A 14,657-nucleotide genomic window follows, 5' to 3' on the forward strand; every position below is an offset into this window, starting at 1 on the left:
CACATTACTAGAACAAGGATTGCTTACATGAAAGTATACATTTACATCTATGCAGAATTGACAAGTGTGAATTATTGCTGGACAGAAATCGCTAAGAATGAAAAAAATAAGCAACATCTTATACAAAGAATTTGTGTTTTAACGGTTTATAAAATAACGGTTTGGCAACAAGCGAAAACCTGTGGAAGGCCTCTTCAGAACTTCTGACCACAGATGGACAAAGGAAGGATCATGTAGGGACAAACCAGGTATGGAAAAGAAGTCGCATGGATATAGCTGGAAATAATGCCTGCACAAGCTGTCTTGGATATACACGAGTAAAACAAAGACGTTCTGACCTATAATACATTATTGCAAGAGGGCCTTAACTAGCAGTAACATCCTGCCCAATACAGTCACTAAATTTCCTTTAAAGACCTTTAAATATTACTTATATTATAAACATAAATATCTCAGAAGTGAAAGCATATGCACTGCATGTTTCTATACGTTTTTCATGTTCGCACTATGAAGAATAGGAAAAGGCACATTGACTGTGTTACAATACTGAAGCTTATTTCATTCTTTAAATCATTTAGCAGCATGCTGCAAATACTGTGCGTTTCTATGGAAATATGGAAACTCTAAAAGTTCAATGCAATTCTGTTATGGATAGTTTTGGAAAGAAGTGCATAACAAGGACACAGCAGGTCTGGAGAGACAAACCATTAAAAACAAAATTACACAAAGATTCCTACGTGGATGCATTTCATCAGGTTTTTCCCACTGCAGGGTCATGTTAACCAGGATCTAAACTGGCCGACATATTGCACTTTGTCCGCCATGTGTCAACTCATGGCATCCAGCATGTTTCATGGATACAGAGGTTATTGGGACTAAACCTGAGCATATATATACACACACACATCCATTTTCCACGCCACCTAAAGTTTTCTTCCCAATCTCTCAGTCTAGTAGACCCGCTATAGAATGACATTCTGTTAAAACCAAGTTTCCCACCTAAAGCTGGCTTAGAAACAACCACTCACTAGGAATGCATTCTCCAATGTTCACTAAATGCGCACGGGGAGAGGCACAAAGTAAACCACAGCAATAACCATTATAGGTCAGCTATCACAGCAGTCCTCATTCACACATAGCACTTCAGGGATTCTCGGTTCTACTCCAATGAAGATACAGAGAACGACTGGAATGGTAGGGGTGCATAAAGACTGCTTCGTTCTAATCCACAGAAATGTCAATGTCAAGCGTAAAAGGACACCCAGACCCATTTTCCCCAACCAAATTCATTTTTGACCATCAATTTACAGGTTTATTCATATCTTACAAGTGATCCTGGTAAATGGATTGCTTTGGAATGGTCTACTTGCCCTTTATGAGCATTTTAGGACAGTAGCACTCCTCCAGCAGGGGATGTGTCATGTAGCGGGAACACTCAAATACATTTTTCAAAAACTTTGGATTACTGAGTCTGGTGCATTAGCACTAAACAATCACCACTACTAACTGGAAAGCAGATGGTATAACGTGAAAACACATGGGCTCCTCTGAGGGACAACAGAACAATGAACATAAAGCATTTAAGTTTTCAGGTGTATGGCCAAGTTTGTTACCTTCAGGCCATACGGGAGCCTTGTAAACTATTGTAATAAGTTCTCTCGCCCTGTGGCAAGAATTGCTTAAGACTACTCAACCTTAAATCAATTGACAGGTGACAAAAAAAATGTGGAGACCTTTAGAAAAGATTTAAAAAGATATCACACACAGTTAGTAGGTCCAGTCTCATTTATGTTCAAGGTCCTCACTGGAAAAAATAGGAAAATTCCAAATAAAAGGTCAAGAGAACACGTTAAGACAAATACAACCAACTGTTTCCATGTATAAACCAAGAACATTCCTACTACCTTAGGAAGATTTATTTAGATAAACAGAACACTTTATATGATTTAAATGGTGGGGAAACCCAAGGATGCTGGGTGTTTCTGACACCATCACAGGTTATACCCCCATTAGCTTTAAAACTTTAATAGCAAGGAGTTTTTTTTTTTTTATTTCTTCTCCATTTTGGTCTCCAGTGGGACCTGCAGCAGTGTTGGTGCTTGATCCATGATGCGCACAAGCAATTTGTCAATGTAGTCTTCAAGCTCACGCACATGATTCTCCTTTCTGCCAAGCTCAGTCTCTTTCTGCAGCAGCATGTGGATCAACTCGTCGTGGGTCAAGTGGTAATACTTGGCAGCCATGTCTGGAGAGCAGATATCCTGAAAAAGACATTAGACGTGAGAAAGCCCTACGGAAAAAAAAATGTCTCTCAAAGCTCTATGCCAACACCCGATACTAAAAACAAACCCCATTCCATAATTACAGGTCAATACCTCAACGATCAACCTTCTCAAAGTAACACTGCAGTCAAACAACTAGTATGTATCTACAAAACCTTTCAATTACAAATAATCCCCCCCCTGTTCAATCCTCTCCCAATACCAACAAAAGTCCCACTTGCACAAGTCTTTTTTGCCCAAATGTAGATTCCCATGAAAATCCATAACCAATACTGCCACTAGACTTTAATCCCTCTCATGCTGCTCCATGTTATCTCTAATTGAAGAACACGTTTAACCCCTTAAGGACGGAGGACGGTTCAGGACCGTCATCGGCATTTTTGCGTTGCCGACCGGTGACTGTCCTGAACCGTCCAATGTACTTACCCGATCGCCGTCGTTCCCCCGGCAGCGATCGGCGGTGCTCCCGGTGTGGGGAGACTGCCTGCAGCCCAGACAGTCTCCCCATGGCGGTTTAGGACCCCTGTGGCCATGTGATCGCCCAACAGGGCGACCACATGGTCACAATAGGTGTCCTAGTCTCTGCCTGCAGGGGGACTGTCTGTGCTGACAGGCAGTCTCCCTGCCAGTGTAAAATCAGTGTAAAATCCAAAAAAAAAAAAATGTAAAGTTATAGTTAATAAAAAAAAAAAAAAAATATTATATATGTGTATATATATGATATATAGACATATATTATACCTATATAATATATGTCTATATATCATATATATATATATATATATATAATGTCATGCCAAGTGTATTTTTATATTAATATGTACATATATTAATATAAAAATACACTTATAATTAATTTACACACGTATATATAATATATATAATAACTATATATATTGTATATATATATATATATTTTATTATAAAATACGAATAATAAATAATTTAAATTAAAAAAATTAAAAATAATAAAAATTAAAAAAAAATTATATATCTATACGAAATTTTATTCTAACTGTATTTTGATATTAATATATATATATTTATATCAAAATACACTTAGAATGAAATTGTATATATATCTATGTATATATAAATAAAAATAATACTAAATATACATATGTCCACATACATAATTACATAAATAATTTCATAAATATACACGTAGACTTCAAATATATAAATATGCATATATATTTAAATTCTACGTGCGTATTTATGTAATATTTTTACATAATTAAGTTATTTTATTGATTGCAATTTAAGGGACCTGCCTGCCAACCCAGGCCGAAAGTACAGAGAATTTAATTTGCTATCACTGTATTTTACCCTGTAACGTTCTACGACACCCTAAAACCTGTACATGGGGGGTACTGTTTTACTCGGGAGACTTCGCTGAACACAAATATTAGTGATTCAAAACAGTAAAACATATCACAGCGATGATATTGTCAGTGAAAGTGACTTTTTTTTGCATTTTTCACACACAAACAGCACTTTTACTGATGATATAATTGTTGTGATACATTTTCCAGTTTTTAAACACTAATATTTGTGTTCAGCAAAGTCTCCTGAGTAGAACAGGACCCCCCATGTACAGGTTTTATAGCGTTTTTGAAAGTTACAGGGTCAAATATATGGGTCAAATATTTTTACATTGAAAATGGCCAGGTTGGTTACGTTGCCTTTGAGAGCGTATGGTAGCCCAGGAATGAGAATTACCCCCATGATGGCATACCATTTGCAAAAGAAGACAACCCAAGGTATTGCAAATGGGGTATGTCCAGTCTTTTTTAGTAACCACTTAGTCACAAACACTGGCCAAAATTAGCGTTCAATTTAGTTTACTTTTTTCACACACAAACAAATATGAACGCTAACTTTGGCCAGTGTTTGCGACTAAGTGGCTACTAAAAAAGTCGGGACATACCCCATATTGAATACCCTGGGTTGTCTACTTTTAAAAAAATATGTGCATGTGGGGTGTTATTTAGCAATTTATGACAGATAATAGTGTTACAATGTCACTATTGATACATTTTAAAAATGTATGTTTTGAAACCGCAATATCCTACTTGTACTTATAGCCCTATAACATGCAAAAAAATAGCAAAAAGCATGTAAACACTGGGTATTTTTGAACTCAGGACAACATTTTGAATCTATTTAGCAGTTTTTTTCATTCGCTTTTGTAGATGAGTAAAAGATTTTTCACATAAAATTCAAAAAACGTGTATTTTTTTCAATTTTTCATCATATTTTTTCATTTTTTTAAAAATTAAATTACATGAGATTATATAAATAATGGTATGTAAAGAAAGCCCCTTTTGTCCTGAAGAAAACAATATATAATTTGTATGGGAACAGTAAATTAGAGAGCGGAAAATTACAGCTAAACACAAACACCACAAAAGTGTCAAAAAGATGCCTGGTCGCAAATGTACAACATCGCAAAAAAAGTCCGGTCCTTAAGGGGTTAAAAAATAGATTAATAAAAATAAAACATCCTTTTGTGAATTGAACCCTAGAGTTTTCATTTTTTTTGTACCCCCGATCATATATAAATATTTAATATACAAACTCCTAGAGCAGGGGTTCTCAACCCAGTTCTCAAGGACCCCCTACCAGTCCAGGATTTAGGGAGTACCTGGGTGTGTCGAAGGGGTTTAGAAAAAAAAAAAAACACCTTGGACTCTAAACACCTTAGACACACCCAGGTAATCCCTAAATCCTGGACTGGTAGGGGGTCCCTGAGGACCCCTGTCCTAGAGGTTTATTCACCATCAACTTGTAGTGAATTAAAAATGGAATTACAAAAACGCAGGCTAAAATAGCAGATTGGGTACATTTCTCTACGGTGGCTATTTTGCTCTCACTTTTGCAATTTGGTTTTCAATTCGCCACAGTTTAAGGTAAGTAAATAAACACCCTGGTATTAGCTCTTTCCAAATTACTCTACCCAGACAGATCATTGACAAACCTATGAATATATATATATATACACACACACACACACACACACACACTAAAGCATTGTTATAGTATGTTTAAAACATGTACAAAATGATATGTAATCTGCTTCCTGCCAAAATACTGCCCAACTCTCTCCACATCGAAATAGTTAATAACTTGTGGAATGGATTTGCTGTCAGAGACTCTGCCTAGCTGCTTTTACAGGGCAAACATCTTAACCTTTCTATCCACTGGGAACCCTCACAATGGTCCCAGAGCCTCATTGAGTAAACCACAGCTTATTAATCAAGTTATACACCAACCGTGGTGTGAGCAAACCCTGGTGACAGGAGGTGATCTGTGCCCTGCTCTCTGAGGGCCAAATATAATTAAATCTGTCACTGCAGCTGGCACCGGGGACAGGCAGAGTATAAACTTTACAGGATTAATACAGAGAGTGTCACCAAGGAGGGGAGCAACAAAGCCTAGCAATTACCTTAACTCTGTCCAGGTCAGGGTTTTTCGGTGCCTGTGGCTGTCCGCCAGCCACAGATTTCAGCACTTCCAGACCACTGCTCAGAGCCGCGGTCAGCGCTGGTTTGTTAGGCTTCTTCTCTTGGTCGCCACCAGACAGCGTGGCACTTATAGGCTTCACAGGATGAGGACTGAAAGAGCATAACATGGGAAAAAAGCAAACAGATTATTATACAGTCATTTAATCATGTCCCAAATGACTTCAGATTAGAGGTCGCAGTTTAGGACTGAGCATTGGTAGAAAACTCACTGGTACAAACTGCATCCATCCCCTCTCTCTTAGATTGTAAGCTCCTTTGGGCAGGGCCACCATCACTTACTTTTCCAGTATTTAAATCCTGCTGTGTTAGAGTTTAGTGTTGGTTTTGTTTACCTACTGTACAGTGCTGTGGAATATGCTGCCGCTATGCAGAGAATAGTAATTATGTTAATGCATGGCAGCTCTGGGTGAGTGTTGTGTTTGAGGGGACATTAAATGCTGCCTCCTTCATGGAGTGTCACTGTAAATAATGTGTGACGCAATTTAAGAGAGGATTTACCTTATAGAAGAAAAAGAAGAAAAAAAACACATACAACTTTAACCCCCCTGTAGACAGCAAGAGAGTCCTGAAACAGGAAACAGAGCATTACCGATCTGTCGTTCCTAATTACATATGATGTTTTACTAGGTTATGTACAAATGTTTGTCATTGCTAGAAAACCAAGGTCATTTAACATCATTCTCCCTACCTCTTTTGGGATTAATATTGTGTAAATTTAGGTGTGTGTTTTGTCCTGGGAGTGTCAGTGCACGCGTAAATGCAGAGGTGTAATTTTGCAGTGTGTGTGAATTTAGGGGTGTATGTGTGCATCTAGGGGTGTATTTGTGTGAAGTATCAGTGAATGTGTAAATTTAGGTGTATTTGTGTGGAGTATCAGTGTGTGTGTGAGAATTTAGAGGTGTATGTGTGTAGTATCAGTGTATGCATGAATTTAGGGGTGTATTTGTGTGGAGTATCAGTGTATGCGTGAATTTAGGGGTGTATTTGTGTGGAGTGTTGAAGATTAATTATTAAGCCTGGCTTGAGAATGCTTAGCGTGTACACTAAAAACGAGTGGGTTCTCAAGTACATAAACTTTACAACCAGACTGTGTACTAGAACATATATCTGACCATATTCATAATTTTCAACCAACCGAGAGAAACAATTCTTTAGCAACTGTGGTTTTCAATCTGCCTGCAGAAGTAAACTAGTGCCCCCAGTGCACATTGATGTTAAAGCGGTGATAAGTGGAATACAGTCTATGTATTCAGCATTAATTAAAGGAGCACTGTCCTTTTAGGAGTACAAACATGTAATCCTAATGCCATAGTGCTCCCCTACCTATGTAGGTGTCCACACAACCTCCCCCCCCCCACCGTGTTGTATCCCACGGTTTGCTGGTCTCCATAGCGGATATTATCAGTCTCAATGATCTCAGCCAATCCAATGCTTCTACACAAGGAAGTATTGGGAGATATGTCCGTATCCGCAGCAAACGCTGCACTACGCCAATAAAATGCCATCAGTGAGAATCAGAGCTATAACTGAGGTTAACTCAGCTTTAGATGCGGAGCATCTAAATACATTGCGGTTCCTGCAAAATGCCACGTTTTTCATTTCCAGGGTTAAACAGACACACAGACACCTTCGTTGAGATTAAGTGGTCTGGGTGCCTATACAGTCTCTAAAGTGGCACTATCACAGTCTGGAAACTTTGCATAATTCGCAAAGACCCCCGATGGCAACAAAGAGGAAAAGAAGAGGAAGCAGTTGGAAAAAGGCAAGTACTGTGTAAGACTGACGGCCCTAAATATTAGGTTAAAGCTATAAATTATTTTACCTTCGGACTGGGTCAGCCTGTGTCAATCAGAGGGAATTAAGGAGGGAGGTGCTGGGGGCCCCCAATTTACAGCAATTCAGGCCGCATGCTCTATTCCGGCTCCCGAATGCAAGCTGCTGACCTCACTGAGGGGGAAGAGGCCTGAGAGAGACAACTTCACCCCCCAGTGCTCCCACAGCCTTCAGTGCCAGGTAGGGCTCAGCCCATGACAGTGATTTGGTGTGTATGTGCCTACTAGTGAGTGAGCTTGTCTGTATTAAGCATGTGTGTGTGGCAGTGAGCTTGACCATAGTGAGCTTGTCTGTAATGAGCATGTGTATCAGTGAGCATATCTGTAGTGAGCTTGTGTGTCCGTGATATTATCTAAATTGAGCATGTGTGTGTTTGACAGTAAGCTTTTCTGTAGTAAGCTTCTATTTGTATACTAATGAGTTTGCCTGTACTAAGTGTGTGTGTGTGCGCGCGCGCGTCAGTGAGATTGCCCGTCTGTGAGCTTGTATTTTTATATCAGTGAACTTGTGTCCATCTGTAAGCATGCATTTTAATGAGCTTGTGTCAGTCATAAATAAGAACATTTTCAAATCAAAAATGTTGCAACCCCAGATGATGGAGTATAAACATAAACATAAAATTCACATACACAAACACGGCACAATGACTTATGGGGCTGGCATACATAATTTTTTCTTGTGCAGTAAATATGCATCTATAGTGGGGCTCTAATTGTGACATGTAAAACCTGCTAATTTAGGAAAAAGTTAAACATTTTCGCCCACTAAAGGATGTCTCGGTACAAAACCACTGTTTTAAGATCCAGTCCATTTGGGACACCCCTTAATCACACAATCAGATCAAATACTTATAAAACACATTAACTGATTACATCAATGACTTAAGTTGCAAATGCTGCTCATAAAAATGTGACAAGCATATTCCTCAAAGAAACAAGACACTCCCAAGGGAGATTCAGTACAGAAAACGAGGCAAACTCAGTAGCTTACATGTTAAGACTTGCTGGTATATAAGTTATCTTGGTGCGCTGGACAACAGTCTCTCGGTAAGCAAATTAGAAAACAAAGATAAATGGAGATCTTTTTCTACATGTGAGGTGTTTATCAAAATCAAAAACACATCTAAACGGGTATAACCTATTCAAAACAGAATATATGCATTCGCTAATTTAAATGACAATGCAATTTATTTACGGAAAGGTTTAATTGATATCTCTATAATTTTAAAGTCAGATTTAGGTTCTGAGAATTGTATGATTTCAAATATATACTAAAGGAGGATTATATTTGAAGCTAGGAACTGGGAAGAATTGACATTTTAAGCCCAAATAGCCAAGTTGGGAAAATGTTTTAAACGTGCCAACATCATGCCAGACCTCCCAGGCCTCGCCAGAGTCACGGTGAGCTGAAAGCAAGAAGATGAATGGTTACGAATTGGATTCAACTTTAATGGCCTCTGCTTTTACAGAGCTCCAATGCTTATCCACTCATAGTGCTGAGCTACAGGTAATCCCGGTGTCTGGTCCATGCCTAGATTGTACCTTCCATTGCTGGACTGCGTTACAATGACCAATGCCTGTGAAATTCCAAGTTTAAAATAAATTGTTGATGACACGACAAGTGAAAAGACTCAAAATGTCTCATTAATTAGCTCAAGCTGTCTTTTGCAAACTATACGCCATGATGGGGGTAGAGTAAAGCAAGGGGCTTCGGTTTTGTCTCTAAAGGGACATGGGCGTCTGTAATTTAAAGGAACACTATGGAAACCAAAACAACTTTAGCTTAATGAAGCAGTTTTTATGTATAGATTAGGACTCTGCATTTAGGACGTAAATTGCTTTTGTTTCCGTTTATGAAGCCGTAGCTCTTGCTCTGTATATTGAGCTATAACGACATACAGGAGACGCCTGCAGGGTCTAGCAAGCTATTGACCGGACAGGAGATAAGAAATTCAAAATTAAACCACATTTGCAATAAATGAAGTGTAAACTTTAAAACTAGTTTTACAGTAAGTGTTTAGGAAGGCTGTGCAAGTCACATGCAGGGAGGTGTGACTAGGGCTGCATAAACTAAGTGATTTACCTCCTAAATGGCAGATAATTGAGCAATGAGATTGCAGGGGCATGTTCTATACACCAAAACCGCTTCATTAAGCTAAAGTTGTTTTGATGACTATAGTGTCCCTTTAAGCACATAACATGTCACTATCCAGAAAAGGTCTACATGTGTGGATTAACAGCACTTTGAGTGGGTGAGGGCAAGCAGTAGCAAAACAAATATGAAATGTGAGTGAAAACCCCCACAAAATTTGCATTGGTGTATGGAATGTAGTGGAGGTATTTTAGGTTTGTTCATACATTGGGATTGAATACTAGAGAAATGAATCTGCTCGCATATCAAGTACAAGGCTAATATTTAAAGGTTTCCCAATTTGGCTACTTTACCTGATATTTACATTTTCCTAGCCAGTACTCCACATTATCCAGTTTGGAAATATTGCTGAATTCATTAAAGGATTTGAGAATATTAATTTGCTTTTAGTGACAGCCTTGTCTTTTTTTTTTTTTTTTTTTTAGAATACTTTTATTTCACAAGAACAGAGTAGCAAAGATTTTAAGGCACTGCAGATTCTAGATTTCTTTCTTTTTGTTCCAAGCAGAATGTAAGGCCACCCCCCCTTTTTTTTTTCTTCTGTTTAAAGGACCACTCTAGTGCCAGGAAAACACTCGTTTTCCTGGCACTAGAGTACCCTGAGGGTGCCCCCACCCTCAGGGACCCCCTCCCGCCGGGCTCTGGAGAGAGGAAGGGGTTAAACTTACCTCTTTTTCCAGCGCCGGGCGGGGAGCTTTCCTCCTCCTCTCCATCTTGATCGCGACGTCATCGGCTGAATGCGCATGCGCGGCAGGAGCCGCGCTCGCATTCAGCCGGTCGCATAGGAAAGCATTTACAATGCTTTCCTATGGACGCTTGCGTGCTCTCACTGTGATTTTCACAGTGAGAAGCACGCAAGCGCCTCTAGCGGCTGTCAATGAGACAGCCACTAGAGGATTTGGAGGCTGGATTAACCCTCATTATAAACATAGCAGTTTCTCTGAAACTGCTATGCTTATAAAAAAAAAGGGTTAATCCTAGATGTACCTGGCACCCAGACCACTTCATTAAGCTGAAGTCGTCTGGGTGCCTAGAGTGGTCCTTTAACCAAATTAACATTTAATTGACATTTCCAACCTGAGCGCTAGTATGGATATTTAGTGCATTTTGAGTACCCATTCTATAGAAGAGCAATAGCTATAAGTGCCCCTGAAGTCCCTGTCAATAATATATTATTATTATTAACAATGACCTCTGGGCCACTCTTATCTAATACCAATGCACAAACCGGCGCCATGAGAGACAGCCTGCTGGGTTCCTCAAAGGCCTGGTCTGTGCTGTGGTGACATTGCCAGCCTGACTTTCCTGTTAGAGACACACCTACTCAGGTTTACCATGTGTAACTTTGTTTTTAAATTCTTTATTTTGATGTGCAGTCGCTCTGCTCCCTGTTGTCATAGTTGGACCTCTCCATCAGGTCCCAATGGCTGTGTGGCGATAAGTATACATTAAGGGCTGCTAGCCTTATTCAGATACTGTAAGTAGAAATGCAATGTACGAAGGACTGCTTGTATGTAATGTAAATAGTGTGTGTTTTAGGATCTCGGATAGGTCTGCTAAACAGCCAGGCATGGTGAGGCAGAGATCAGGACACCACAGAGAAGCACTGGGGACAGCAAGCAAGAAGATAGTGCATGCGCAGCAATCAACATCCACCTCGTCCAATCAAATGCTTCTCATAGCACAGTTGTACCTACAAATCATGTATTGCATTGCAGGACAAAAAAATAATATATATAAATAAAATAAAATTATATATATATATAAAAAAGTAAAATAATGGATGGCTCTACAATGCTGCTTAACTTGGGATTTCACCAATAATGATTCTTAATTACTGAATAGTGTGTTAAGGGACGTAAACTCATTACGTTTTCAAGTCTATGCACCACTTACACAATACATATTGGTAAAAAGTAATCAACAGAGTGAAAAAGGTCTACCACCACGAAGACATCCACATCTTGATTATATAATTGCATAAACATACCATGCCTTTCACACCGTTCTCACCTGGTTCTCGGTGGCATTAATGGATTTTCAGCCGGCAGTGTCTCCTGAGGCAGAACAGAGAGTGCGCTGGTTTTCACCACACAGCTGGTAGGAGGAGATTGGAAACAGGCGAGAGCTGCTGCATGAGTACTCTTCGCACTGGTGACCCCAGAGATTGTAGGAGATATAATTGGAGAAGGGAAGTTGGATAACTTAGGATTTTGTGTGGCAACCAGGGAGGGAGTAGAGAAGGCCAGTGGTTGGCGGTCATGCAAGGAGGGAATTTTCATTTTAGAAGGGAGGGTAGTGGGTGGGAGATCTTTAAACGCTGCTTGCACATGAAGGTCTTTGAAACTCAAATCTTCCTGCAATGAAGTTTCAGTACTTTGATCACTTTGTAGATGCTCAATAAAAGGGTTTTTGTGGCTCAGGATTGGTGGAGTTTTCTCAGTAGATGTAAATGGATTGCCAGGTGAAGGTACACTTTTTTCATCCGCATCCTCTAAGAGGTCGGACTCTGACTTCCAAAAACCTTCATTCTTAAAGTCCACAACTATATCTGCTGACCAGCTAGACAAGTGGCTCAAAGAAAGACCAGATTGGCTTTCTGTTCTCAATTCTGTTCTGCTTAGTTGCGATACAGGATCTACAAAGTCAGGTTGTGGCTTGCTATTGGATTTGGACTCCTTCATATTTTTAAAGTTTTTGTCTTTGTTAGTTATACCTTCACATTCTGGCAATACATTATCACACGGTGTAACTTCTGTATTCTGTATGACGTTACCATGGTCAGCTACGTAATGTAGCGGCTCCTCTAGAGCAGACCAAAAGAGCCCAGAATTGTCAACTTTATGAGAAGAACCTGAGAGTTCTTTCACATGGTCTTTTTCCTCTTTGGACACGGGCAGTGGATGTGAGAATTTCTCACTCTCAAGCTTACTGTCATCCAGATTAGTAAGTGCTGTAGATGACTCATGGTTAATTAACTTGGTGCCTGGGCCAAATTTCAAAACATCCAATTTATTTGAGCTTTTCTCAGCACTAGACAGGTCTAATACGTCTAGTGAGACTTTTGAAGGGCAAGTCCGGAATTGCTCAGCCAATGTTGACTCATTTACATCTAACAGGTGTTCCCCATTAGTGGCACCCAGCTTTGTTAGTTCATTATTTCCTTCTTTTAAATTAGCCAAAAGGCCCTCAGTGGTGGATTGGGTGTCCTCACCAATAGACTGCACTGGGCTTATAACTTCAATTACAGGACAACATGCCACTGGAGAGACAGTCTGTTTGCCCACCCCATTGTTTTGCTCTAGCATTTTTTCCTCTGGGCTCTGTGTTTGTTTTGCACTCACGTCTTGATTACTTGTTTGTTTGTAATTATCGCCATTAGGCTCTTTCCATTCAAGTGTTGGTGACAGCAGCCGTGGAGGCTTAGGTGGCACCATGAACCCCACAGGTTCACTTAAAACCTGCACCTTCGCTTCTGGATCATTAATCCGATCACCCACTATAGCCTGTTCATTAGTTATGATTTCTTCATTAGAACCTGTATCCAGCCTATAGGAAATTGGCTCACTATGAGCCCCCTCTGCAGTTGCCAAGGGGTACTCCAATGTCTCCAATATGTGCACACTATTGTGTCCAACTACTTGATTTGTATCTGCTGAGGTATTATTAGAGAGTCTGCTTTGGCTTGAAGACTGATGATCCTGCAGTGTGCTACTAGAGAAATATGGTACTCTGGCCACATCACAGACACCAGATAAGAATGGAGAGACTGCAGCTATCCTGTTTATATTGCGAATACTTTCTACAGATTTCTGTAATGTGTCATCCTCCCTTATTTCAGAACCCACAGCTAGTTTTTTATCAATAGCATAAGTACTGTGGGATATGGGTTTTTGAGGAGTGAAGTTAGATTCAGATAATCCTGTGACAGAAACATTCTCATCTAAATGCCATAATCCAGATGTATTATTAGACTCTATTCCTTCAGTTGGTTTATCGGAGAAAGACTTGACATCACTGTGATGATGTATGAATATATTATCAGATGTCCTGATTCTCGTGGACTCAACTGCAGGAATGTGTGGCTTGTAATCGCTTGTGAGAAAAGGAGAACTGTCATCATTCTTCGGTTCTCCAGTCTGTGAAAAATTACCTGGCCAATGTGTCTCCAATACTTGCACACCAAGGTTACTTTTATATATACCAGATAAGATATTGACACCATGTTCAGATTCTTCAGAGGTCTTAGACTTATCAGCAAGGATGCCCATTCCCTGAATGGAAAAGCCAGAGTGCAAGGGAGAATTAATAGAGTCATTATAATGCAGTATTTTAGTTTCCAGCAGACTCAGATTATCTGCAACAGGTTGAAGACGGCTAGAAGCAAAGGCATCGAACTGTTCCTCCCACTCAGAGGTGATGGGTTCAGAAGTGGAGCTTGGAGTAAACTTGGGTTTGTGCGCTTCAAGTAAGACATCCCCATGAGCACTTTGGTTTGAAGGCACCTTTTGATCTTCTGCAGATGGAGAAAAGGCCAGCAGACTGTGTTCCTCCACAAGAGAAGACCCCCATCCAGCAGCTTCTGAAGCAGCAATAGACCCAGAAGGGAAACTAGAGAAAAAGCGAGTAGGTGAAGAAGCATTTAGTAATTGGTCTGAGAGAAGATCCTCAAAGAAAGGGTTGTTTTGTAGAGAGTTGAGAAATGGGTTGTTGGCAGGTAGGTTCCCACAGACACCACTATATGAAGCTGCACTATGGTTAGTAGAAGGCATGCAAAGAAGACCAGCTACGACAGAGGGAAGGGAGGAGGTGGAAGGGGAGCCAGGGGTGAAGCTGGAGGAAGCAGGGGAGCTGGTTTCTACCT

The 14,657-nt window shown here is 39.9% G+C and overlaps 1 protein-coding gene across 3 annotated transcripts in view; it reads right to left on the reverse strand.

Moving 5' to 3' along the window:
• Positions 1–418: 418 nt before the first annotated feature.
• RAB11FIP5 (RAB11 family interacting protein 5) overlaps positions 419–14,657 on the reverse strand; it is a 75,726-nt gene continuing 61,487 nt past the window's right edge. For all 3 annotated transcript variants that reach the window (XM_063457584.1, XM_063457583.1, XM_063457582.1), the window contains exons 4-6: positions 11,807–14,404; positions 5,731–5,899; positions 419–2,261 (exon numbers count right to left, since the gene is read on the reverse strand). In XM_063457584.1, the coding sequence (XP_063313654.1) occupies positions 2,049–2,261; positions 5,731–5,899; positions 11,807–14,404 (2,980 nt within the window). In that variant the 3' untranslated portion in view covers positions 419–2,048. The remainder of the gene's footprint in view (positions 2,262–5,730; positions 5,900–11,806; positions 14,405–14,657) is intronic.

The sequence above is a fragment of the Pelobates fuscus genome, chromosome 6 (assembly GCF_036172605.1).
Source record: "Pelobates fuscus isolate aPelFus1 chromosome 6, aPelFus1.pri, whole genome shotgun sequence".
NCBI classification, from domain to species: domain Eukaryota; kingdom Metazoa; phylum Chordata; class Amphibia; order Anura; family Pelobatidae; genus Pelobates; species Pelobates fuscus.